The sequence below is a fragment of the Anomaloglossus baeobatrachus genome, chromosome 3, assembly GCF_048569485.1.
Source record: "Anomaloglossus baeobatrachus isolate aAnoBae1 chromosome 3, aAnoBae1.hap1, whole genome shotgun sequence".
NCBI classification, from domain to species: Eukaryota; Metazoa; Chordata; class Amphibia; order Anura; family Aromobatidae; genus Anomaloglossus; species Anomaloglossus baeobatrachus.
Window position 1 is genome coordinate 497,308,193 of NC_134355.1, and position 24,458 is coordinate 497,332,650.

The 24,458-nt window shown below is 42.9% G+C and overlaps 1 protein-coding gene across 1 annotated transcript in view; it reads left to right on the forward strand.

The window, feature by feature from the left end:
• SI (sucrase-isomaltase) overlaps positions 1-24,458 on the forward strand; it is a 439,774-nt gene that overhangs the window by 121,740 nt on the left and 293,576 nt on the right. Inside the window, exons 21-22 of the mRNA XM_075340661.1 lie at positions 8,582-8,706; positions 21,422-21,510. Coding sequence (XP_075196776.1) covers positions 8,582-8,706; positions 21,422-21,510 — 214 coding nt within the window. The remainder of the gene's footprint in view (positions 1-8,581; positions 8,707-21,421; positions 21,511-24,458) is intronic.

Below are 24,458 nucleotides of genomic sequence, written 5' to 3' on the forward strand. Positions count from 1 at the left end.
TAATAATTATTATGGTTTTTCAAGGTGTTCTTAAAAAATATGTTTTGATAAACTGTCCAGAGAAAAGTAAAAAGTCAAGTTGTCAACCCTGCCAAACTTGCTTTAACCCCTTCAGCCCCCAGCCTGTTTTCACCTTAAAGACCTGGCCATTTTTTGCAATTTTGACCAGTGTCACTTTGACAGGTTATAACTCTGGAACACTTCAACGGATCCTGGCGATTCTGAGATTGTTTTTTCGTGACATATTGTACTTCATGTCAGTGGTAAATTTAGGCCGATATGTTTTGCGTTTATTTGTAAAAATTTCGGAAATTTGGCGAAAATTTTGCAATTTTCAAAATTTGAAATTTTATGCCCATAAATCTGAGAGATATGTCACACAAAATAGTTACTAAATAACATTTCCCACATGTCTACTTTACACCAGCGCAATTTTTGAAAAAAAAAAAAATTCCGTTAGGAAGTTAGAAGGGTTCAAAGTTCATCACCAATTTCTCACTTTTCCAACAAAATTTACAAAAAAAAATTTTTTAGGTACCACATCACATTTGGAGTGATTTGAGAAACCTAGGCGACAGAAAATACCCAAAAGTGACCCAATTCTAAAATCTGCACCCCTCACTCTGCTCAAAACCACACCCAAGAAGTTTATTAACCCTTTAGGAGCTTCACAGCAACCAAAGCAATGTAGACGAAAAAATGAAAATTTTACTTTTTTTAACACAAAAATGTTACTTTAGCCATAAAAATTAGTATTTTCACAAGGGTATCAGGAAAAAATGCATCATAAAATGTATCGTACATTTTCTCCTGAGTACGCAGATACCCTATATGTGGTGGTAATCAAATGTTTGGGCACACAGCAGGACTCGGAAGGCAAGGAGCGCCATTTGAATTTTTGAGTGCAAAATTAGCTGCACTCATTAGCGGACACCATGTCGGGTTTGAAGACTCCCTGAGGTGCCTAAACAATGGAGCTCCCCCACAAATGACCCCATTTTGGAAACTAGAGCCCTCAAATATTTTTTCTAGATGTTTGATGTGCACTTTGAACCCCTGGGGGCTTCACAGAAGTTTATAACGTTGAGCCGTGAAAAGAAAAACAATTTTTTTTTACCACAAAACTGTTGCTTCAACCAGGTAGTTTTTTTTATCACAAGGGTATCAGGAAAAAATGCACCATAAAATGTATTGTGCATTTTCTCCTGAGTACACAGATACCCCATATGTGGTGGTAATCAAATGTTTGGGCACACAGCAGGACTCGGAAGGCAAGGAGCGCCATTTGAATTTGTGAGTGCAAAATTAGCTGCACTCATTAGCGGACGCCATGTCGGGTTTGAAGACTCCCGAGGTTCCTAAACAATGGAGCTCCCCCATAAGTGACCCCATTTTGGAAACTAGAGCCCTCAAATATTTTTCTAGATGTTTGATGTGCACTTTGAACCCCTGGGGGCTTCACAGAAGTTTATAACGTTGAGCCGTGAAAAGAAAAAAACATTTTTTTTACCACAAAACTGTTGCTTCAACCAGGTAGCTTTTTTTATCACAAGGGTATCAGGAAAAAATGCACCATAAAATGTATTGTGCATTTTCTCCTGAGTACGCAGATACCCCATATGTGGTGGAAATCAAATGTTTGGGTGCACGGCAGGACTCGGAAGGCAAGGAGCGCCATGTTGCGTTTGGAGACCCCCCTGAAGTGCCTAAACAATGGAGCTCCCCCACAATTGACCCCATTTTGGAAACTAGACCCCTCATGGAATTTATCTAGCTGTTTAGTGAGCACTTTGAACCCCTGGAGGCTTCACAAACGTTTGTAATGTTCAGCCGTGAAAATATTTTATTCTTTTTTTTACCACAAAATTGTTTTTTCAAACAGGTAGCTTTTTTTTCCACAAGGGTATCAGGAAAAAATGCACCATAAAATGTATTGTGCAATTTCTCCTGAGTACGACGATACCTCATATGTGGTGGAAATCAATTGTTTGGGCGTACGGCGGGGCTCAGAAGAGAAGGAGCGCCATTTCACAGTAAAATTGATTGGAATTATTAGCAGACGCCATGTTTCATTTGGAGACCCCCTGAGGTGCCTAAACAATGGAGCTCCCCCACATGTGATCCCATTTTGGAAACTAGACCCCCCCATACAAAAAAAATTAGTTTGGCGAAATAAAAATTACAGACATCAGTAAAAAAAAAAAAAAATGAGCGCCTGCCACCAAGACCAGTGCCAAACATGAGAGCAATGCACGAGTCTCGCATCGCATCATCTACTGCAGTCTGGAAGCGAGCAACTGCGCTGGATAATGCGATGCGAGAGGGCAGGGCGGCAGATGAGAAAGGGCGCAGCGGATGGAAGATGGGAAAGGGCGCAGCGGGTGGAGGAGCGGCAGAGTATGGGAAAGGGCGCAGCGGATGGATGATGGGAAATGGCGCAGCGGATGGATGGGAAATGGCGCAGCGGATGGAGGAGCGGCAGAGGATGGGGGGGGAGGTGAGATGGGGATACCTACCTTACAGGATGGATCTAGGCAGCAGGATCACAGCAGACAGAAGAGGCAGCAGATGAAGAAGGCAGCAGATCGAGGAGGGTGAGCGGGGGCAGTAGATGGAAAATGGGAGAGAGCAGGCAGCAGATCGGGGAGGGGGGCAGAGTCTGATGGGAGAGAGAGATGGCACATGGAGGAGGGGGGCCCCGGGGGGAGGGTGGCTTGCAGCACATGTAGGGGGAGGGTGGCTTGCAGCACATGTGGGGGGAGGGTGGCTTGCAGCACATGTGGGGGGAGGGTGGCTTGCAGCACATGTGCTGCAAGCCAGCCACCCTCCCCCCACATGTGCTGCAAGCCAGCCACCCTCCCCCCACATGTGCTGCAAGCCAACCACCCTCCCCCCACATGTGCTGCAAGCCACCCTCCCCCCACGTGGGGGGAGGGTGGGTTGCAGCACATGGAGGGATAGGAGGTGTGGCGATGGAGAAGGGGCAGCCGATGAAGTAGGAGGCGGCGGCGGGGGCAGCCGATGAAGGAGGAGGCGGCGGCGGCGGGGGCAGCCGATGAAGGAGGAGGCGGCGGCGGCGGTGGTGGCCGCCGATCGGGAACAGTGGGGGCCGATTCGGGGGCAGCAGCAGCTGAAAAAGGTGGGTGCGATGGTGGCGGGGACAGTGGCGAGCATGGCGGCGGGGACAGCGGTGGATCAGGAGCGGCGGCGGAGACAGCGGTGGAGCGGGAGCATGGCGCCGGGGACAACGGTGGATCGGGAGCATGGCGCCGGGGACAGCGGTGGATCGGGAGTGGCGGCGGGGACAGCGGTGGAGCGGGAGCATGGCGCCGGGGACAGCGGTGGAGCGGGAGCATGGCGCCGGGGACCGCGGTGGATCGGGAGAGGCGGCGGAGACAGCAGTGCATTGGGAGCAGCGGCGGGGACAGCGGTGCATCGGGAGCAGCGGCGAGGACAGCGGTGCATCGGGAGCGTGGCGCCGGGGACAGCGGTGGATCGGGAGCGTGGTGCCAGGGACAGCGGTGGATCGGGAGCAGCGACGGGGACAGCGGTGGATCGGGAGCAGCGGCGGGGCGATCGGGGACAGGGGCGGGCGGCGGGGACAGCAACTTACCGCTCTCCTCGGCTTCCAGGGACGGTCACAGGCCGCAGATCCACATTGATTGGAGAGAGCGGTCACAAGACCGGTCTCTCCAATCAGAGCTGGGGGCGGGTGAAGCATCGATCACCCAGCTCCTGCCAATGGCCAGTGCTACAGCAGCACTGATCAGGGTTGGATTTCAATGTTCCAGCCATTTTCAATGGCTGGAACATTACAGTGGCTGTAATTGGCTGAGCGGCGTTCGTCAGCCAATCACAGCCTCTGTAGGTTCGGGGAGGAGGCACCACCCTGAGGTCAGGCAGAGGTCCCCTCCTTCCCGAATCTACCGTTTAATTAAACAAATTTCACTCCCCGGGGCTCCGGGACCGTGATTTCGCCATGACGTACTGAGTACGTCATGGGTCGTTTAGCACCATGTCACCATGACGTACTCAGTACGTCAAAGGTCATTAAGGGGTTAAAACTTGAAGGTCTCAATGTGGAAAATCGCTAAAAACTTGAAGGTATCCTTAAGTGCAGTCAGGAAAATCATCAATCGCAATAATGAAACTGACTCCCATGAGTTAATCAGAGTTACCAGCCTCAGAAACTGAAAATTGACAGCAGTTCAGGTTGTAGTCCTTAAATGATTTACAGCTAATAAGTAGCAGGCAAATCTAAATATCAACTGTCCACAAGTGACTGAAGAGAAGGCCTTCATAGTCAAATTGCTGCAAGGAACACATTACTGAGGGCAGCAAACAAGAAGAAGAGACATGATTGAGCTAAGTAATACAAGGACTGCATGTAATATTGTGGAACTCTATACTGTGATCTGATAAATCACAATTTGAGATTTTAGCTACCAACTGCCATGTCTTTGTGAGACACTAAAAAAGGCAATTGTATGGTTTCTACATTTGTGTTGACCACTCTGAAGCATAGAGGAGAAGGTCTGATTGAGTAGAGGTACTTTTCTTGTGACATTGCTAGGGATTTATTCCATACGAAAGGCAACACTTACCCAGTTGTGGTGAATACGTTTTCCAGTTTGGGGCTCCGTCTTGTGGTCGGTGCGGGAGGTGCAGTTGATGTGTGGAGTGAAAGCTACACACCTGTGGAGGACTGGCAATCAGGGTCAGATTAAGCTATTTAACTGAGTAGTTTTCTCTTGTTACTTGCCGGTGGTCAATGTCTCCTGTGTGTTAAGGACATTCTGTAACCAGCTCTGCTCACTACCAGAACTCCTCTCAGATAAGTGGTCTTTGCACCCCTGCTATTTGTTCTCCACTTTCTTGGAATTTTTTCTGCTTTTTGATACTAATGCTTGATTTCTATTTTGTCTGTGTGGAGTTCTTGGTGGAATTGGATCATTCTCTGCTGGGAGTGTCTGTATACTTAGCTCCATGATTATGCAAGGTATTTTGTTTGTCATGTTTGGTATTAATTCAGTCCCTCATCTGTATTAGTGGTTTTTGGATCCCAATAACATCAAGAGTGCTAGTACAGTGGGGGAGAGGTTGTGTGACCTCAGGATTTTTGTATATCAGAAGTGCTGGTATATATTAGGGTTTTTACGGCTGCAGACAGTTGCTCTTTTCTATTCTTTCCTATAAAGATACTTTGGGCCTCACCTTTGCTGAAATCTGTCTTTTCTGGATTTGTACTGTGTTTTTCTATATCACCGTAGCCTTTACATGTGGGGGGCTATCTATCTATCTTTGGGGACTGCTCTGAGGCAGATTAGCTTTCTTATATCTCTATCTGTGAGATTATTTAGTTCTCCGGGTTTGTCGAGGCGTCCAGGTCATTGTAGGCACGCCCCACGGCTACTTCTAGTTGTGTGTCAGGATTAGGTCTGCAGTCCATTAAGTTTCCAGCCACTCTGTTACCTTTTTGGGATTCCGCATTTTTTGATCCTCCTCAGTCCCTGAATCACAACACCCAGTATGATGACCATAGCAGTCTGCATCAACATGCTGTCCCATCCCGTTTGCACTTAGTGGGACAATAATTTGTGCTACAACAGGACAATGACTTAAAACATACATAAAAGCTATATAAAGGATATGTGACCAAGACGTAGAGGGATGAGGTGTTGTGTAAGATGATATGGCCTCCACATTCACCAAACGTCAAGTCAATTAATATGGTTTGGAATATGATGGATTGCAAAGTAAAGGCAGAAAGTGCTTAGTACCTTTGGAAGTCCACCTCATAACTGTTACAAAGCCATTCTATGTGATTAATGTGATTAACTGATTAAACTGCTTCAGAGAATGCCAAGGTTATGTAAAGCTGTCATTAGAATAAAATTACTCCTTTCTTCCATATGTATTACTTTATGGTTTTGCTGTCTTCAATCTGATTTTACAATGTGCACATTCCAAAGAGAACAAGGTAAATCATTGCATAATGAGTCAAAGGGTTGGATACAACCATTCAATGCAATGGTTTTCATACAGCTTTGTTGCAAAACCTATATTCATTAATATGATGACTGTACCATACAGGATATGCACTTTTCTACATTTTCTGTAACTCCATTTTCTTACAGATTGTAAGCTTGCAGGTAGGGTCTTCACTCCTGTAAATGTTGATAAATGTGTTACTTTGTAATGTGTTTAATGTCTGTGCATGTCTCCACTTAACTGTAAAGTGCTGCTGAATATATTCACTCCATATCAATACACACATTATTGCTAGTGATGAGCGAGCACAGAAGTTCTTGGGTGATCGCTACTCGAATGCAGGATGTCAGATGCTGGGAAAGTCTCGACTGGAGTACGAAGCACAATAGGAGTAAATGGGGGACTCGAGCATATTTTTCCCGAGTTCGTGTTCTGTTACCTGACCTAACAAAGCCCCGACCACCACAGTCCCTATCATCTGTATGCAGCTGGCATTGCCTAGCAACCTCCGTTCTGTGTGCACCATCCAAATGTTTTCCCCGGACAAAGTAACTGTGTTACTAGTTCCACTTAAGTCCCCATTCCAGAAAAGAGAAATTTATTTATTTTCTGGAATGGGGAGTCGATTGATACTCACAGGAGCCAGTAAGTGACAACACCTCTCATCAAATACGCAACAACAGTGATGCTGTCAGCGAGACCTGCCACCCTTCTGAGAGTTATCATCACTACACCAGCACTTGTGAATTGCTGTACTTTACTGCTATTCATAGACACTCGAGTTGCATTCAGGGAATGTGGACTACGACGAAAGAGCTTTGTGGGAACATTTTTCATATTAAACAAGTGAAACAGGGATAGTGTGGGAGAGTCTTTATGCAGATAAGCTATTATTTCCTTTGGTTTATCTTTTATTACTGGGTTAGTAATGGGGGTGTCTGAAAGATGCCTCTCCATTACTAACCCCTGGACTTGATTCAACCTACAGTTACACAGCTGACATTAACCCCCAAAAATATTAACCAAACTGCCACTGCACCAGGGCAATCAGAAGAAGCCAGACAAAGCTTTGGAAATAGCAAATCTAACATAATGTGCCAATTCTGGGACAGCTGCAGGCTGTTTTTATTTTAGACTGGGAAGGGCCAAATAACCATGAGCCTTCACAGCCTGACAATACCAGCCAACAGCTGCCTGATTTATCTTGGCTAGTTCTCAAAAATAAGGAGGCCTTAAGTTGTTTTTTTAATTTGTTTACATATTTATTAAAAAGTTCATTAAACTACAAACGCAAGATGCTAATTATATATCTGATGGATATCAATGTGACTTGCATGTGTAGTTTATTGTACTTGTTGTTAAATAAATAAATAAATTATAAAAACCAACGTCGGGTCCCCCTATTTTTGATAACCAACCAAGTTAAGTCAGATAGTTGGAGGCTTGATGAGAGCCAGAACTGGAGCTTCTCACGAACAGTGGGGTCAGTAACCCAGTGACCTCACCGCACATGAGAAATTCCTGGGTCTAGTGCTGACCAGAAATGGCTCCAGAGATCACTCTTGGTCAGCGCAAGACCCGGCATTTCTCATGGGCAGTAATGTCATTGAGTTACTGATGCCTACAAAATGGATTACATTGGACCTTGACATTTAAGAAAAAAAAAAAGTAAACGAGGGATAGTGTGGGGGAGTCTTATTTTAAATAAACTATTTTTTCCTATATGTGATTTTGTTAACTTTACACTGACTGAGTTAGTAATGATGGTGTCTGATAGACGCTTCTTCATTACTAACCCCTGGGCTTGACATCAGTGACAATCCACATCTGAAATAAAAACAAGAAAAATTACCCCAATCAACAATGATTGAGGGCAATTGGGAAGAGTCGGGGTGAAGTCCTAGAAATGACACATCTAACGTGATGTGCTAATTTTGGGAGAGCTGCAGGCTGCAATTTTTAGGCTTGGATGGGCCAAATAACCATAGGCCTTCCTGGCCTAAAAATAACAGCTCTTAGCTGTCTGCTTTATCTTGGCTGGTTATGAAAACTTGGGGGGACCCCACACTTTTTTTTAAATTAATTGTGAACTTTGCAGCAGCGACTTGCAAGTCAGTGATGTGTCCAGGCATCTTCCCCATACATTTTTTCAGTCTCCCCAGCCCTCTAGTGGGTTCTGTTGAAAAAATGTTTGAGTTCCCTATAGACTTCCATAATACTCATTACTCAAATCAAACAGGTCAGAGCATCCTATCCGCTTGATTCGAGTAATAAGCACCACTTTAGTGCTCGTGCATCGCTTCCAATTACCCATAATAAATTCTGAGTAAAAAGAAATGCATATAATATGTTTGTGAACAGCAAAAGTATTTTTGAAAAAAGCAATGTCATAATGTGAAGAGAGAATATGGGAATTTAAATTGCTAAATATTTAGATAATTTGTAGACACGGGCCAGACTTCACTAATATAGTAATGTGAAACTATATTATCAAGCACAGCTCTATGTAAAACTTAGCCTACTCTACCTGTGCATAATTTCATTAACAATATATAGTACTAATGGCCTCCTGTACTGATCTCTTTTGTAGGGTTCAAAGTATGAAACTAGGAAGCAATATGTAAACATGCATCTCCCAATAGACAAACTTGGACTTCATCTCAGAGGAGGTTACATATTTCCTACTCAGCAACCAGATGTCACTACTGAAGCCAGGTAAGAATAACAAGCTTGATTGGCGTATAAAACAGTTACATATTTTGGCAGCACATGGAAGCAACAACCGTCCTATTACCTATCCTGGTTTTTATACTATGTAATCATCATTTGTTCTGATTGAGCACCTGCAAATGCCAGACTTTCTGCAATGTATCCTCATATAACTTCTCTCAGGACTCGTTCAATCGTTCTAATCACAGACCATTGTTGTGAAGCTGTGTCTGCATTCATTTAATACACTTGTTATAAAAAAAAAGAACATGCTTGATGCAAGTTATAATTTTTTCATTTAGAAAACTAAAAAAGCTTAGCTAGTTTTGTCATATAGGCTTTGACCCCAATTCATCAAAACGTTTACTCCAGAAAACTGGGTAAAAAAACTTTGAAAAGTCACAAAAGTTTTGCACTTCATAAGGCTACTAAAAAAATGATCTACTTTTGGCATTTTCATTTTCATTCAACTCCGATAAAGTGATTAGAGCTAGGGTAGGAAATCAGTGAGATGGGGCATGGAAACTCTTGCTTGGCAAATTCATGACTGAAATAAGATTTGAGACGAGGCACACATTGTAGTCAACACCACTTCTTACATTTACAGATTCAAGTAGAGCTGATCGAACTCGCAAAAAAAACAGGACTGGTGGGTCGCTGCTATATTTTAAAAAAAACCTGATCTCCCCTGGAATCTGGTACCATATAAGTCTATGGGGACCAGAATCCAAAGATCAAAAATGTTAGTGAGAGGGATAGGGGGGTAGGAGTGCGTGCGGTATACTCACTGAGGCAGTGTCATGGCGGCACACTCCTTCCGGGTCATACTTTCCCTTCTGGGAAATTGAATATTCACTGCTTTGCCTGCCCACCGGCATGTGTATTGGTTGCAGTTAGACATGTCCCCACCCTGAGTGGGAGCGTGTCAACTGACTGCAACCAATCACAGACGCCAGGACGGCTGGTGGGTGGGAAAAGCAGTGCTAGTGTCTGCGGGTCAGTATGGTAGTATAAAAATAAATGAATAAATAAAACAATCGCCGCAGGGTCCCCCATATTCTGATGCCAGCACAGATAAAGCCCTCGGCTGCAGCCCCCAGCTGTCGGGCTTTATCTGTGTTGTGTATCAAAATAAGACCGGAATCACACATGCGAGGGACTCGCATCACATCACCCGGCAGCTGCACACTCTCCTGACATGAGCGTGTAGGTACATAGAAACACATGCTGCAAACCCGCTCCTGTCAGGAAAGTGTGCAGCTATGCTGGGTGATGCGATGTGAGACTCGTGTGAGTCTGGTATGACATCAACTGGCAGCTGCACACTCTCCTTACAGGAGCGTGCAGGTACATAGAAACACATGCTGCCGACAGGCTCCTGTTAGAAGCACGTGCGGCTGTGCCAAATGATGCGATGTGAGACTCGTGTGAGTCCGGCCTGCCATTCTCCAAACATGAGTGTGCAGGTACATAGAAACACAATGGCCGACCCGCTTCTGTTAGGAGAGTGTACGGCTGTGGTGGGTGATGTGGGGGGCGATGCAATGCGAGACTCGTGCGAGTCTCTTGCAAGTGTGATTCTAGCCTAAGAGAAACCACATGTGGCTTATTTTTAATTGTTATTTAAATAAATAATTAAAAAAAGCAAGCGACGTGCAGTCCCCCCCCAAATTTTTATACCCAGCCAAGATAAAGCCAGCCGGGGGCTGGCATTATTAGCCTGCAGCCGTCCGATATTGCCGCATCCATTACATGTGACAATACCAGTGCTTTATTGACTCTTCCTGTTGCCCTGGTGCAGTGACAGTTGGGGTAATGAGGGATTAATAGCAGCGCACAGCTGCTACTAAACCCTAGGTTGTGATGGCACAGGCGCCTATGAGATACCTACATCAATAACCTGTACATGAAAGTAAATAAGTACAAACACAGAATAAATCCTTTATTTTGAATAAATACATAAACCCACCCTCTTTCATCACTTTATTAACCCCCAACAGACTCCTCCAGGTCCGGCGTAATCCACATGAGATCCCACGCCGCTTCCGGCTCTGCTACATCTCATAGCAAGTGGCCATAGAACACGACCGCCGGCTGTGATTGTAGACAATAACTGAGCCGCAATGAGCAATGACTCCAGGCAGACACAGTCACAGGCTGGGGGCGCATCTGATTGCAACCAATCACAGACGACAGGACGGCCGATGGGCGAGAAAAGCACGCAAGGCTGTGTGTATGCGATGAGCCTAATGTGCAGTACTGGAATGGGGAATGTGGAATGTGAATGTGCGACCCGGAAGCAGTTTTCCGCCATGACACCACAATAACAAGTCTCCATAAGTATGAAACGCTAGCTTAATTATTTTTTTCTTTATTTTCTTTATTTTTCCTTTAATTTTCCCAGTGCCAAATCCCGATCGTGCACTCGGAATCCAAAACCCGGGTCCAGCACCCGTTCATCTTTGAAACCGTGCAGATCTGGACTATAACAGTCCGGGTCCACTCAGCCCTAATTAGGAGGCATTTGCCTCCTAATGACTCAGGCACCTTGCACTAAAATACCCCCTCATTTAAACCTGTGTTGATCTTGATGAATTGGAGCCTATAGTGTTTTGCTTTTTTTTATATTTATTTCTTAGGCTTGTTTATTTATTTCTTTAGCTTGTGTCGGCTACAGTTTTGAGAAGCTGAAGCAGATCAGGAACAAATTAAATTTGTTACTGCGCTGCTGAAGATATGACATAAATCCAAGAATCCAATAAATCCATGTTATATCTTCAGCAGTGCAGTAACAGTCCACATCTACTTTGTTCCTGATCTGCTACGGCTTTTTAAGCGCAGGGACTCTTCAGCAGCTGATTACATGCTTTAATTTTGGTTGTGTAACACACAACTCCATAAGGTGAGCACATTCCCTTTTTACTTTTACATGTCCATTGGGTAAGACCCTATTGTGCTTTTCCCCTTCAGCTTGTATCTAGTTTTGAGAAACCGACACAATGAGATGGATCAGGGCCGGCTCCAGGTTTTCTTGGACCCTGAGTGAAAAAGTCTCAGTGGGCCCTATGCACATGCAGACATGCACATGCACAGATACGTACACATACAGCATTACATACAGTACAGACCAAACGTTTGGACACACCTTCTCATTGAAAGAGTTTTCTTTATTTTCAGGACTCTGAAAATTGTAGATTCAAATTGAAAGCATCAAAACTATGAATTAACTCATGTGGAATGATTACTTAATAAAAAAAGTGGGAAACAACTGAAAAAATGTCTTATATTCTAAGTTCTTCAAAGTAGCCACCTTTTGCTTTGATTACTGCTTTGCACACTCTTGGCATTCTCTTTATGAGCTTCAAGAGGTAGTCACCAGAAATGGTCTTCCAACAGTCTTGAAGGAGTTCCCAGAGATGCTTAGCACTTGATGGACCTTTTGCCTTCACTCTGCGGTCCAGCTCACCCCAAACCATCTCGATTGGGTTCAGGTCTGGTGACTGTGGAGGCCAGGTCATATGGCGTAGCACCCCATGACTCTCCTTCTTAGTCAAATAGCCCATACACAGCCTGGAGGTGTGTTTGGAGTCATTGTCCTGTTGAAAAATAAACGATAGTCCAACTAAACGCAAACCGGATGGAATAGCACGCCGCTGCAAGATGCTGTGGTAGGCATGCTGGTTCTTTATGCCTTCAATTTTGAATAACTCCCCAACAGTGTCACCAGCAAAGCACCCCCACACCATCACACCTCCTCCTCCATGCTTCATGGTGGGAACCAGCCATGTAGAGTCCATCCGTTCCCCTTTTCTACAAAGACACGGTGGTTAGATCAAAAGATTTCAAATTTGGACTCATCAGTCCAAAGCACAGATTTCCACTGGTCTAATGTCCATTCCTTGTGTTCTTTAGCCCAAACAAGTCTCTTCTGCTTGTTGCCTGTCTTTAGCAGTGGTTTCCTAGCAGCTATTTTACCATGAAGTCCTGTTGCACAAAGGCTCCTCTTAACAGTTGTTCTAGAGATGAAAAGGTGTGTCCAAACTTTTGGTCTATACTGTACATATTTGATGACAAATTCACAAATATATACAGAATATACAGTATATATCCATGTATATATATATATATATATATATATATATATATATATATATATATACACACACACACACACACACAGTCATATACACTAACATACATAAATATATACATCATACATGCACACAGACACATTACAGATATTTTTAAAATGGGGAAGCTGGCAGCAGCAATGCTCACCTCCCCCATTTGTCTCCATCCAGCTTCTCCAGGACATGTGGTTCTGCAGGCCGTGCTGCATGATGGATGTCACTTTAACAGACCTATATGCGCACAGTGCACACTCACACTGCTGTATATACATCACAAGGGAGGCTAAAGTATATACATCTCAGGAGGGGCTGGGTGCTACAGTATATACATGACAGGAGGGGCTGGAAGCTACAGTATATACATCACAGGGGAGATTGGAGGCTGCAGTATATGCATCAAAGGAGGGGCTGGGGGCATAGACATTACTGGGGGCATAAACGTTACTGAGGGGCATACACATTACTGGCGGGCACACACATTACTGGGGGGTATACACATTACTGGGAGGCATACACATTACTGGGGGGCTGAGAGGCTTACAAGTTACTGGGAGGCATACTGCTCTGGAGGTGGCTCAATCAGGTCTGGGAGCCCATAGTGCTCTGGGGGTGGCTCATACAGGTCTAGGGGGATAATACTGCTCTGGGGGGGTGGCTCATACAGGTCTGGGAGGCCCATACTGCTCTGGGAGGGTGGTTCATACTGGTCTGGGTGCCCATACTGCTTTGGAAGGGTTGGCTCATACAGGTCTGGGGGCTCATACTGCTCTGGGGGTGGCTCATAAAGATCTAGGGGCCCATACTGCTCTGCGGGTGGCTTATACTGCTCTGGGAGTGGCTCATAGTGCTCGAAGGTTTGGCTCATACAGGTCTAGGGACCCATACTGCTTTGAGGGGTAGCTAATACAGATCTGGGGGCCCATACAGCAAGGGGGAAGCAGGCGGGGTGCACATACAGTTTACAGCTCTGTGTCTGCTTCCTGGTGATGCTGCACTTTGGTTCCTCTCTCTCTCTTCATCTGTGGGACAGGAGTAAATGGCATCCTAGCTTTGCCCACAGATGAACTTTTATTCACAGGCACACAACGCAGCTGAACACTGTGGGAAAAAGTGCAGGGCTGCCAGTCAGGAACATGCAGCTGGCAGCCTGAGAACTGCGGTACCCAGAACTCAGCCCGAGGGCCGCAGAGAACTGTTCACCATTGCTGATGCCGACCCCCACAGTGTTCCAGGGCCCCGGAATTTGCCCATGTGTGCCATGTGCTGATGCTGGCCCTGAGGTGGATGTGCAGTATTCAGCCATGGCTACTATCAGAAGATGGAGCAGATCCAGAATTAAGCACTTCCAGCCACCTGGTGCTGCTGCCAGCAACTGCAACAGCTGATTGGAAGGGGTGACAGTCCCTGGCCAACCAGACATTGATGATTTATCCTAAGAACAGGTCATCAATGATAAAGTAGTGGATAACCTCTTTTATATAGCCTTGTATAACAGTCTTACAAGTTATGAATTCTTACTTGTGTACAGGATTAGAACTATTAACAGCACAGGAATACATCTCCAGAAACACCAGGGGTACAAAAATGCATAACTGGAACCCCCAACCTGGCATAGACAAGTGACATCAGCCGTGGGTTCAGCTGATCTGATCATGTGGCTAATGTCTCCCTGACCCTGGAGTGCCGGCAGTCAGCGCTTCAATTTCATTTGAGTCTGAAAGACATGAGTAGAATTGATCAGAAGGAACTGGCGTTGCGCCCTTTCTGAGCTGGCTGTCTGTTTAAGAGCGAGACTCAGAAAATAGCTGACTCCGACTAGGGAGGGTGGTAACACACAGACGCCGAGGAAACTCTTGGACAGCCGCATCAGGCGGCCCACTGATTGTACTCCCCTGACAGCTGTGCCTAGGGCATGTGCCTCATTCTAGATACGCCTCTGAGCGGGCACTCTGATAGTCCCAGTAGCGGTTCCTGTGTCATGTGACCCTACTAATGCCTGCTCTGACCCACTTCTCTGCTGCCTCCCTCCACAGCCCGGTATATTAGGAATATAAGACGCACACCCTACATTCCTCCAATATTTGGGTGAAAAAAGTTTGTGTTTTATAGTCTAAAAAATACAACATGGTCCAAAAAATATTGTAGCTCCTTCTTTGGTGTTTTGTACTTTTCAGGCTATATTTATACAGAGACATTTTGTGAAAAACACACAGTTTTTTTCTAGCATTTTTAAAACTAGCTGTAACTTTTATGCCTATATTAAATTGGTAAAAAAATAACAGTACATACTAATTATATTGGTTTGCAGCATCATGGTAGCGTGCTTGGGGTCATTAGACTTTTTAAAGGGAACTTGTCACCAGTTTTTTGCCCTATAAGCTGTGACCACCACCAGTGGGCTCTTTTATACAGCATTCTAACATGCTGTATATAAGAGCACAGGCCGCTGTGTACAAAATAAAAAACAGTGTATAATATTCACCTAAACCGGTCACTGCTGTTGATATGGCTCAGATAGGTGTCTTCGTCCTCTGGTGCTGGTGCCACCTCTTTCGGCCATCTTTTGTCATTGCCTCTGTCGTCCTTCTAAAGCAGCGGTGCATGACGCGTTCGACGTCACACACACTCGCCGGCATTCAGGTCCTAAGCAGGCGCACTTTGATCTGCTCTGACCGGCGAGTGTACAGTTAGGTCCAGAAATATTTGGACAGTGACATAAGTTTTGTTATTTTAGCTGTTTACAAAAACATGTTCAGAAATACAATTATATATATAATATGGGCTGAAAGTGCACACTCCCAGCTGCAATATGAGAGTTTTCACATCCAAATCGGAGAAAGGGTTTAGGAATCATAGCTCTGTAATGCATAGCCTCCTCTTTTTCAAGGGACCAAAATTAATTGGACAAGGGACTCTAAGGGCTGCAATTAACTCTGAAGGCGTCTCCCTCGTTAACCTGCAATCAATGAAGTAGTTAAAAGGTCTGGGGTTGATTACAGGTGTGTGGTTTTGCATTTGGAAGCTATTGCTGTGACCAGACAACATGCGGTCTAAGGAACTCTCAATTGAGGTGAAGCAGAACGTCCTGAGGCTGAAAAAAAAGAAAAAATCCATCAGAGAGATAGCAGACATGCTTGGAGTAGCAAAATCAACAGTCGGGTACATTCTGAGAAAAAAGGAATTGACTGGTGAGCTTGGGAACTCAAAAAGGCCTGGGCGTCCACGGATGACAATAGTGGTGGATGATCGCCGCATACTTTCTTTGGTGAAGAAGAACCCGTTCACAACATCAACTGAAGTCCAGAACATTCTCAGTGAAGTAGGTGTATCTGTCTCTAAGTCAACAGTAAAGAGAAGACTCAATGAAAAATTCCAAAAATAGACAGGCCAGAGTTATATTTGCTGAAAAACACCTCATGAAGCCAGCTCAGTTCTGGAAAAGTATTCTATGGACAGATGAGACAAAGCTCAACCTGTACCAGAATGATGGGAAGAAAAAAGTTTGGAGAAGAAAGGGAACGGCACATGATCCAAGGCACACCACATCCTCTGTAAAACATGGTGAAGGCAACGTGATGGCATGGGCATGCATAGCTTTCAATGGCACTGGGTCACTTGTGTTTATTGATGACATAACAGCAGACAAGAGTAGCCGGATGAATTCTGAAGTGTACCAGGATATACTTTCAGCCCAGATTCAGCCAAATGCCGCAAAGTTGATCGGACGGCGCTTCATAGTACAGATGGACAATGACCCCAAGCATACAGCCAAAGCTACCCAGGAGTTCATGAGTGCAAAAAAGTGGAACATTCTGCAATGGCCAAGTCAATCACCAGATCTTAACCCAATTGAGCATGCATTTCACTTGTTCAAATCCAGACTTAAGACGGAAAGACCCACAAACAAGCAAGACCTGAAGGCTGCCGCTGTAAAGGCCTGGCAAAGCATTAAGAAGGAGGAAACCCAGCGTTTGGTGATGTCCATGGGTTCCAGACTTAAGGCAGTGATTGCCTCCAAAGGATTCGCAACAAAATATTGAAAATAAAAATATTTTGTTTGGGTTTGGTTTATTTGTCCAATTACTTTTGACCTCCTAAAATGTGGAGTGTTTGTAAAGAAATGTGTACAATTCCTACAATTTCTATCAGATATTTTTGTTCAAACCTTCAAATTAAACGTTACAATCTGCACTTGAATTCTGTTGTAGAGGTTTCATTTCAAATCCAATGTGGTGGCATGCAGAGCCCAACTCGCAAAAATTGTGTCACTGTCCAAATATTTCTGGATCTAACTGTATATGACGTAGACGCGTCATGCACCGCAACTTCATAAGGAGGATGAAGATGGCCAAAAGAGGCGGCGCAGGCGCCGGAGGATGTAGATGCCCAATTGAGCCACATCCACCGCAGCGACCAGTTTAGGTCAGTATTATAAAGTATTTTTATTTACTACACAGTGGCCTGGGCTCTTATATACAGCTGGTTAGAATGCTGTATATAAGAGCCCACTAGTGATGGCCGCAGCTTATAGGGTAAAAAACTGGTGACAGGTTCCCTTTAAGAGAGATGTTCTTTGTATGGCAATTATTCTGAATTTTTTTTGTATAGATTTCACTAAAGGACTAAGAATAAACCAGGAAAAAATATATTCTCAAAATGACACACAATAAGAAACAAAAAGCACTAAATATAGGTTTAACACTTATGGAATTTTTTTTATAGGCCTTTAAAAATGCTGAAAAAATGTATTTTTGAGGGAGCCATAATAGTACCCAATTTTTTTGCTACAATGTCTCATTAAACCCTAAAAACAATGTTCCCATACTGCAGCAGAATTGTGGCATTGTTGTATTATGCAGAGGATAATAGGTTAAAATAGCCTCTGCAATTAATTCACTAAAAAAAGAATATTGGATTTACTAGACATACCTCTTTAGAGTTGCAGTAATTTTTCGTAAAAGACCCAAGTGATTGCATGATAAAGAACATAAACAAAGGATGATTCAGGCTTATTATAAATTCACTCCTTGATAGTTAGCAGAATGATAATTGCATCTTATCAGTAATTATGGTAAGAGGATAATTCCCTTACAGTGGTATAAAATATTGCTTTAAGCATTCAAATGGACATAACATTATGCATTATGTCAACATCTCAGCATTACACACTGCCTTCCATGCAAAAGCTGATTTTCGAGCAGCCAGACATTATTCATCCCCAGAGGTCTGTTAGGCATCTGTAAATATGAAGAGCTACTAAATGAAAAAGTTTTGCTGAGATGAAAGAAAAGAATCTCAATACTGATGTTGCTTGTGCAACTGAACTTGATCCCCCATAATCCCAAAACACAATGCCAATAAAAGAAAAGTTACGCTTCAAGCCTGACATTTGGTCGGAGTTAAACGACTTTGAGAAAGGTGAACAGTTTTATTATCCCATCATAGAGCTTGTGGAAAAGTATTCTACAGTTCATGAAAAGAGAAGAATTAAGTGTGATTCTGTGATACATTGCTTTGGTAATAGAACGATTTGTGGGTATTTGCTATTATCCCTTTTAAATGAATACATGGCTTTCTGGCATTTTGTGGCAGATAATGACATTGTTTGTTTTTAGTTGAAAATCTAAGATTTTAAAGAGTAACTGTCATTTTATTTTTTATTTCCGAATTCAATAAAACACATGGAATTAGGCAACATTGTAATATATGATATCATATTAGAGAAATGTGATTTCCGCTCTTCATGAATTCTTCTTTCCCTCCAAATTAAAGGGTAAAATCTGTATGCAGTGAAGACAGATTTTTCCATTACTGAAATAGAAGATGCCAGCTGCTTCTCATAAAATTCTATGAAGAAGGGTGGGTGGAGAAGCTAAAGGCAGACACTACATTCTGCTACAAGATCTACTGAAACAACACCTACAATTCTCCATAGAAATTTGTGAGCACTGACCGCCATCTCCTATCTCAGAAATGGGAAACTCCATATTCGCTGAACACAAATTCTTGTGAGTTAAGAATAAAAGATTACTCCAGGAGGAGAAATGATAGGATTTCCCGAATAAAATATTATTTTCACATATATTATTGATTTATTTGAAAAAAAACCAAAACATAATATATACAGTGTGTATATATATATATATATATATATATATATATATATATATATATATATATATATACACGTGGTCAAAATTGTTGGAACCCCTCATTTAATGAAAGAAAAACCCACAATAGTCACAGAAATAACTTTAATCTGACAAAAGTAATAAATAAAAAACTATGAAAATGGACAAAGAAGGTCAGACATTGCTTTTCAACCATGCTTCCGCAGACTTTTTAAAAAAATAAAACTCATGAAAAAATAGGCCTGGACAGAAATTATGGAACCTCTGAAAAAAATGTTACAAAAGAGACGTGTTAGATCAAGGTGTGTCCACTAATTAGCATAACAGGTGTCTACAATCTTGTAGTCAGTCAGTGGACATTTATATAGGGCTACAGATACTCACTGTGCTGCTTGGTGTCATGGTGTGTACCACACTCAACATGGACCAGAGGAAGTAAAGAAAAGAGTTGTCTCAGAAGATTAGAAAGAAAATTATAGACAAGCATGTTAAAGGTAAAGGTTATAAGACTATCTCCAAGCAGCTTGATGTGCCTGTGACTACAGTTGCACATATTATTCAGGAATATAAGATCCATGGGACTATAGCCACCCTCCCTGGATGTGGCCGCAGGAGGAAAATTGATGACAAATCAAAGAGATGGATAATACCAATAGTAACAAAAGAGCCAGGAAAAACTTCTAAGGAGATTAAATGTGAACTTCAAGCTCCAGGAACATCAGTGTCAGATCGCACCATCTGTCGTTGTTTGAGCCAAAGTGGACTTCATGGGAGACGACCAAGGAGGACACCATTGTTGAAAAAAAATCATAAAAAAACAGACTGAAATTTGCCAAAACACATGTTGTCAAGCCACCAAACTTCTGGGAGAATGTCCTATGGACAGATGAGACAAAAATTGAACTTTTTTGCAAGGCTCATCAGCTCTATGTTCCCAGAGGGAAAAATAAAGCATGTCAAGAAAAGAACACTGTCCCTACTGTCAAACATGGAGGAGGCTCTGTTATGTTCTGGGGCTGCTTTGCTGCATCTGTCATAGGGTGTCTTGAATCTGTGCAAGGTACAATGAAATCTCAAGACTATCAAGGGATTCTAGAGAGAAATGTGCTGCCCTGTGTCAGAAAGCTTGGTCTCAGTCACAGGTCATGGGTCTTGCAACAGGATAATGACCTAAAACACACAGCTAAAAACACCCAAGAATGGCTAAGAGTTAAACATTGGACTATTCTGAAGTGGCCTTTTATGAGCCCTGACCTAAATCCTATTGAGCATCTTTGGAAAGAGCTGAAACATGCCATCTGGAAAAGGCAACCTTCAAACACGAGACAACTGGAGCTGTTTGCTCTTGAGAAATGGACCAAAATACCTGTTGAGAGGTGCAGAAGTCTCATTGACAGTTACAGGAATCGTTTGATTCTAGTTATTGTCTTGAAAGGTTGTGCAACAAAATATTAAGTTAAGGGTACCATCATTTCTGTCCAGGCCTATTTCATGAGTTGTTTTTTTTTTTTTTTTTGTTTAATCTGTGGAAGCATGGTTGAAAAGCAATGTCTGACTTTCAATTGTTCATTTTCATAGATTTTTTATTTATTATTACTTTTGTCAGATTCAAGTTATTTCTGTGACCATTGTGGGTTTTTCTTTCATTAAACAAGGGGTACCAACAATCACGTGTGTGTGTGTATATATATACATATATACAGTACATGGAAAACTTGCACTTTGTAAAGATTACTATGGTTCTGCAATACACTCTCGTGTAAGAATTATATGGTAAGTAGTGATGAGCAAGCACTACCATGCTAGGATGCTCAGCACTCATAATGAGCAGTTGTATGCTTGAATGGGCACAACTCGAGTACCCGATTATAATGGAAGTCAATAGGAACTCGAGCAATTTTTGGGAATTTTTTCATGAAAATGCTCAAATTCCACATTTACTTCCGTTATACTTGGGTACTCACGTCGCGCCCATCCGAGCATCGAATTGTTAGTTATAAATATCAAGCATCTGAGCTGCTTTGTGCTTGCTTTGTGTCCATTGGGTACCACTATTGTCTGCTATGCTGTCACCAGCAACTCTATTATTTAAATAATTCTCTTCCTATTACAGAAAAAAATTCAGACATTCAATACATAAGTGAACAAAGCATATGTATAAAGTGAAATATGCCATTATTTCCTGAGAAAGGAATTATTTTCTGCTGAATACTTCCATGTAATATTGTTAGGACTCAGAGTTACATCATGAACCCCATGATTTCTAAACAGAAATAACGCACATCTGGAATATGAATATTGTTGTTTCCTTTTATAGTAATGCAATGAAAATGCTCAAGAAATAGGAAGTAAATTGAACTATAAGACGTCTTGTTCAAAATGAAAGCTGTCTGAAACCAAGTTACTTGTGTCTAATGCATTATGTAGATAGATAACCCTTCTTATTCTCATTTTTTTCAGTCGTAAAAAACCTCTCGGCCTAATAGTTGCGCTGGATGATACCCAAACGGCAAATGGAGAGTTTTTCTGGGATGATCTAGATTCTAGAGGTAGATACATACACTTTTTACCAATGAAGTTAAATTACACTGATTAGAGATAATGCTTTAAACATCTGTCTAAGAAGTAAAAAAAAAACATTTTATATATCCTGACATCTATTTTTTGCAGATATTTATATTCTTCATGAAATATCTTCACAACCGTTTTCCTTATCACTTGGCAATGTGCTGCGAGTTTTGTTATTCCTTCAAGAAATCTATGAGTAAAATTCAGTTAGGGGTGTAACCCTATATGCTCGAATTCTGTCCAATCAGTGCTCATTTTATAAAGACCCACCCATCTACATGAAGAATGATAACACCCAGCTGTGAAACTATAAAACAAACATTCAGGAAGAGAAGCAAAAGAAAGATAAAATGATGCAGATTTAGGAGAAAAGATTCTTAATTTTTTTTGTGAAGCATTTACACAACTTATATGTTAGAGGTTACAGGTAGGGATGAGGGAGCACTAGCATTCTCGGGTGCTCAGTACCCATAACAAGCAGTTGAGCGTAAGTCAAGTACCCAAGTATAATAGAAGTGAGTAGGGGAAGATTTCCAGGAAAAATATTTCCTTCATTGACTTCCATTAAACTTATGTACTCGAGACGCGTCCACCTGGGCTTCCAACTGCTTGCTTTGAGTATCGAGCAAGGTAGTGCTCACTTATCACTAGTTACTAATGATGAGCAAGTGTGCTCATTACTGCTTGATACTCAATCGAGCATTGGGTGTTCAGGTACACTCAGTACTCAGCAGCGTATTGTGGGAGCTCAGATGTGTGGTACGTGACACATTAAACACAAAGTACAGGCTCGCTTCACTGAATGATGCAAGCCAGCACCCCAGTCAGAGCCATTTACAGTCTCTGAATGGCTGTCACTGGTGGTAAAAACAACATTTTTGAATGTGATGTGTCCAAAAAAACCGTACACCCTCCCCCCGAAATGCTCTGTTTATGACTGGCTGTACATTGGTAGATGCAGAGCCGAATTGCCCAATAATTGACTTTCATTATACTCGTTACTTGAGTGGAGGCTATACAAGCCTCTGACCAGCTTGACTTGAGTAAAAAGCACTTACTCTTACTGCTATATGAGTACCGAGGATCGAGCATGGTAATGTTCGCCCATCACTATTAGTTACAGGTCCTCTTTAAGGGGTTGTTCAGGATTGAGAAATACTAGTAAAACCCATGGTACTTCTGTCCACAGGCTGCAAGAACAAATGCAGTCTTTGTGCATAAAATAGATGGTTCCGTTTCCTAATGGACAACCCTTTAAACTTAAGGCCCCGTCACACACAGAGAGAAATGTTTGGCAGATCTGTGGTTGCTGTGAAATCATGGACATATTGTTCCATTTGTACACAGCCACAAACCTGGCACTGATTGTCCACAATTTCACTGCAACCACAGATCTTTCGCAGATTTATCTCTGTGTGTGTTAGTCTTATTTCCACCATTTTTCTCTTTTGTTTCTCTATTTTTTGTGTGAAAGCATGGATAGCTTTCGCAGCTTACAAACCAATCCTATTAAGTATGAGTGTGTTTAGCAAAGTAGTCTTCAATTTGTAAAACATACTTTCACATTAGATTTAAAGAAAAAAAACATAAGTAAACTGTTTAGGAGCAGTAGGCTAATAACAATCACAATTTGTGCTACATTCTATTATTGCTGCTTTAGTAGGTAATTAAGAATGACATCCACATACAAACTATTCAAACTGCAAATTTTCCAGCAATAACTTAAACATACATAAATTATTTTCAAATGTTCTTCGCTTTCCCGAGCCTGTGTGTATAATCCTATTTATGTATGTAGGCAGCATTGCTCTTTTCACACTGCAGAGCAGAATAATTAAATTGATTTTCTTAAATGATAACCCACATTGCTTGGTGGTGGCACGTTCAGAGGGAGGAAGCTTACAAGATCCTCATTAACATTCCACTGAGGAACTATACTTGAACATTAACAAACTATATGATATTTATAGCAGTCAAAAAGGTCAATCCAATAACACTGAATAGCGAGTAATAACTGGGTATAGTATATTGTTATGAATCTGGCATTTTAAAAAGAAAGTCAGAAAGGACGGCACTTATAGAAAGACAACGTACAGCAAGAGTATGTGCACATGACATGTATTAAAATTGGGCAGACCTGTTGTGTTGTCCAAGAGTAAGGGGCACTTTGCACACTGCGACATCGCAGGTGCGATGTCGGTGGGGTCAAATTGAAAATGACGCACTTCCGGCATCGCATGCGACATCGCAGTGTGTAAAGGCTGGATGATACGATTAACGAGCGCAAAAGCGTCGTAATCGTATCATCGGTGCAGCGTCGGCGTAATCCATAATTACGCTGACGCAATGGTCCGATGTTGTTCCTCGCTCCTGCGGCAGCACACATCGCTGTGTGTGAAGTCGCAGGAGCGAGGAACGTCTCCTACCGGCCTCACTGCGGCTTCCGTAGGATATGCGGAAGGAAGGAGGTGGGCAGGATGTTTACATCCTGCTCATCTCCGCCCCTCCGCTCTGATTGGCCGCCTGCCGTGTGACGTCGCAGTGACGCCGCACGACCCGCCCCCTTAACAAGGAGGCGGGTCGCCGGCCACAGGGACGTCGCACGGCAGGTGAGTGTGTGTGTGAAGCTGGCGTAGCGATAATTTTCGCTACGCCAGCTATCACCACATATCGCTGCTGCGACGGGGGCGGGCACTATCGCACTCGGCATCGCAGCATCGGCCTGCGATGTCGTAGTGTGCAAAGCCCGCCTAAGACTCTTAATGATACAATGTTTGCCCTGAAACTTGAATTTTTGGGTCTTTTTGGTAGCTTCTTAAGAGTTACCTATGACATTTTTAGCTGCGGTCATCTTTTTTACGTATATTTTCATGACATTTTTGTTATTTCCATTTAACAATGAAGAAATTGTTTGTGGTTTCTAATTAAA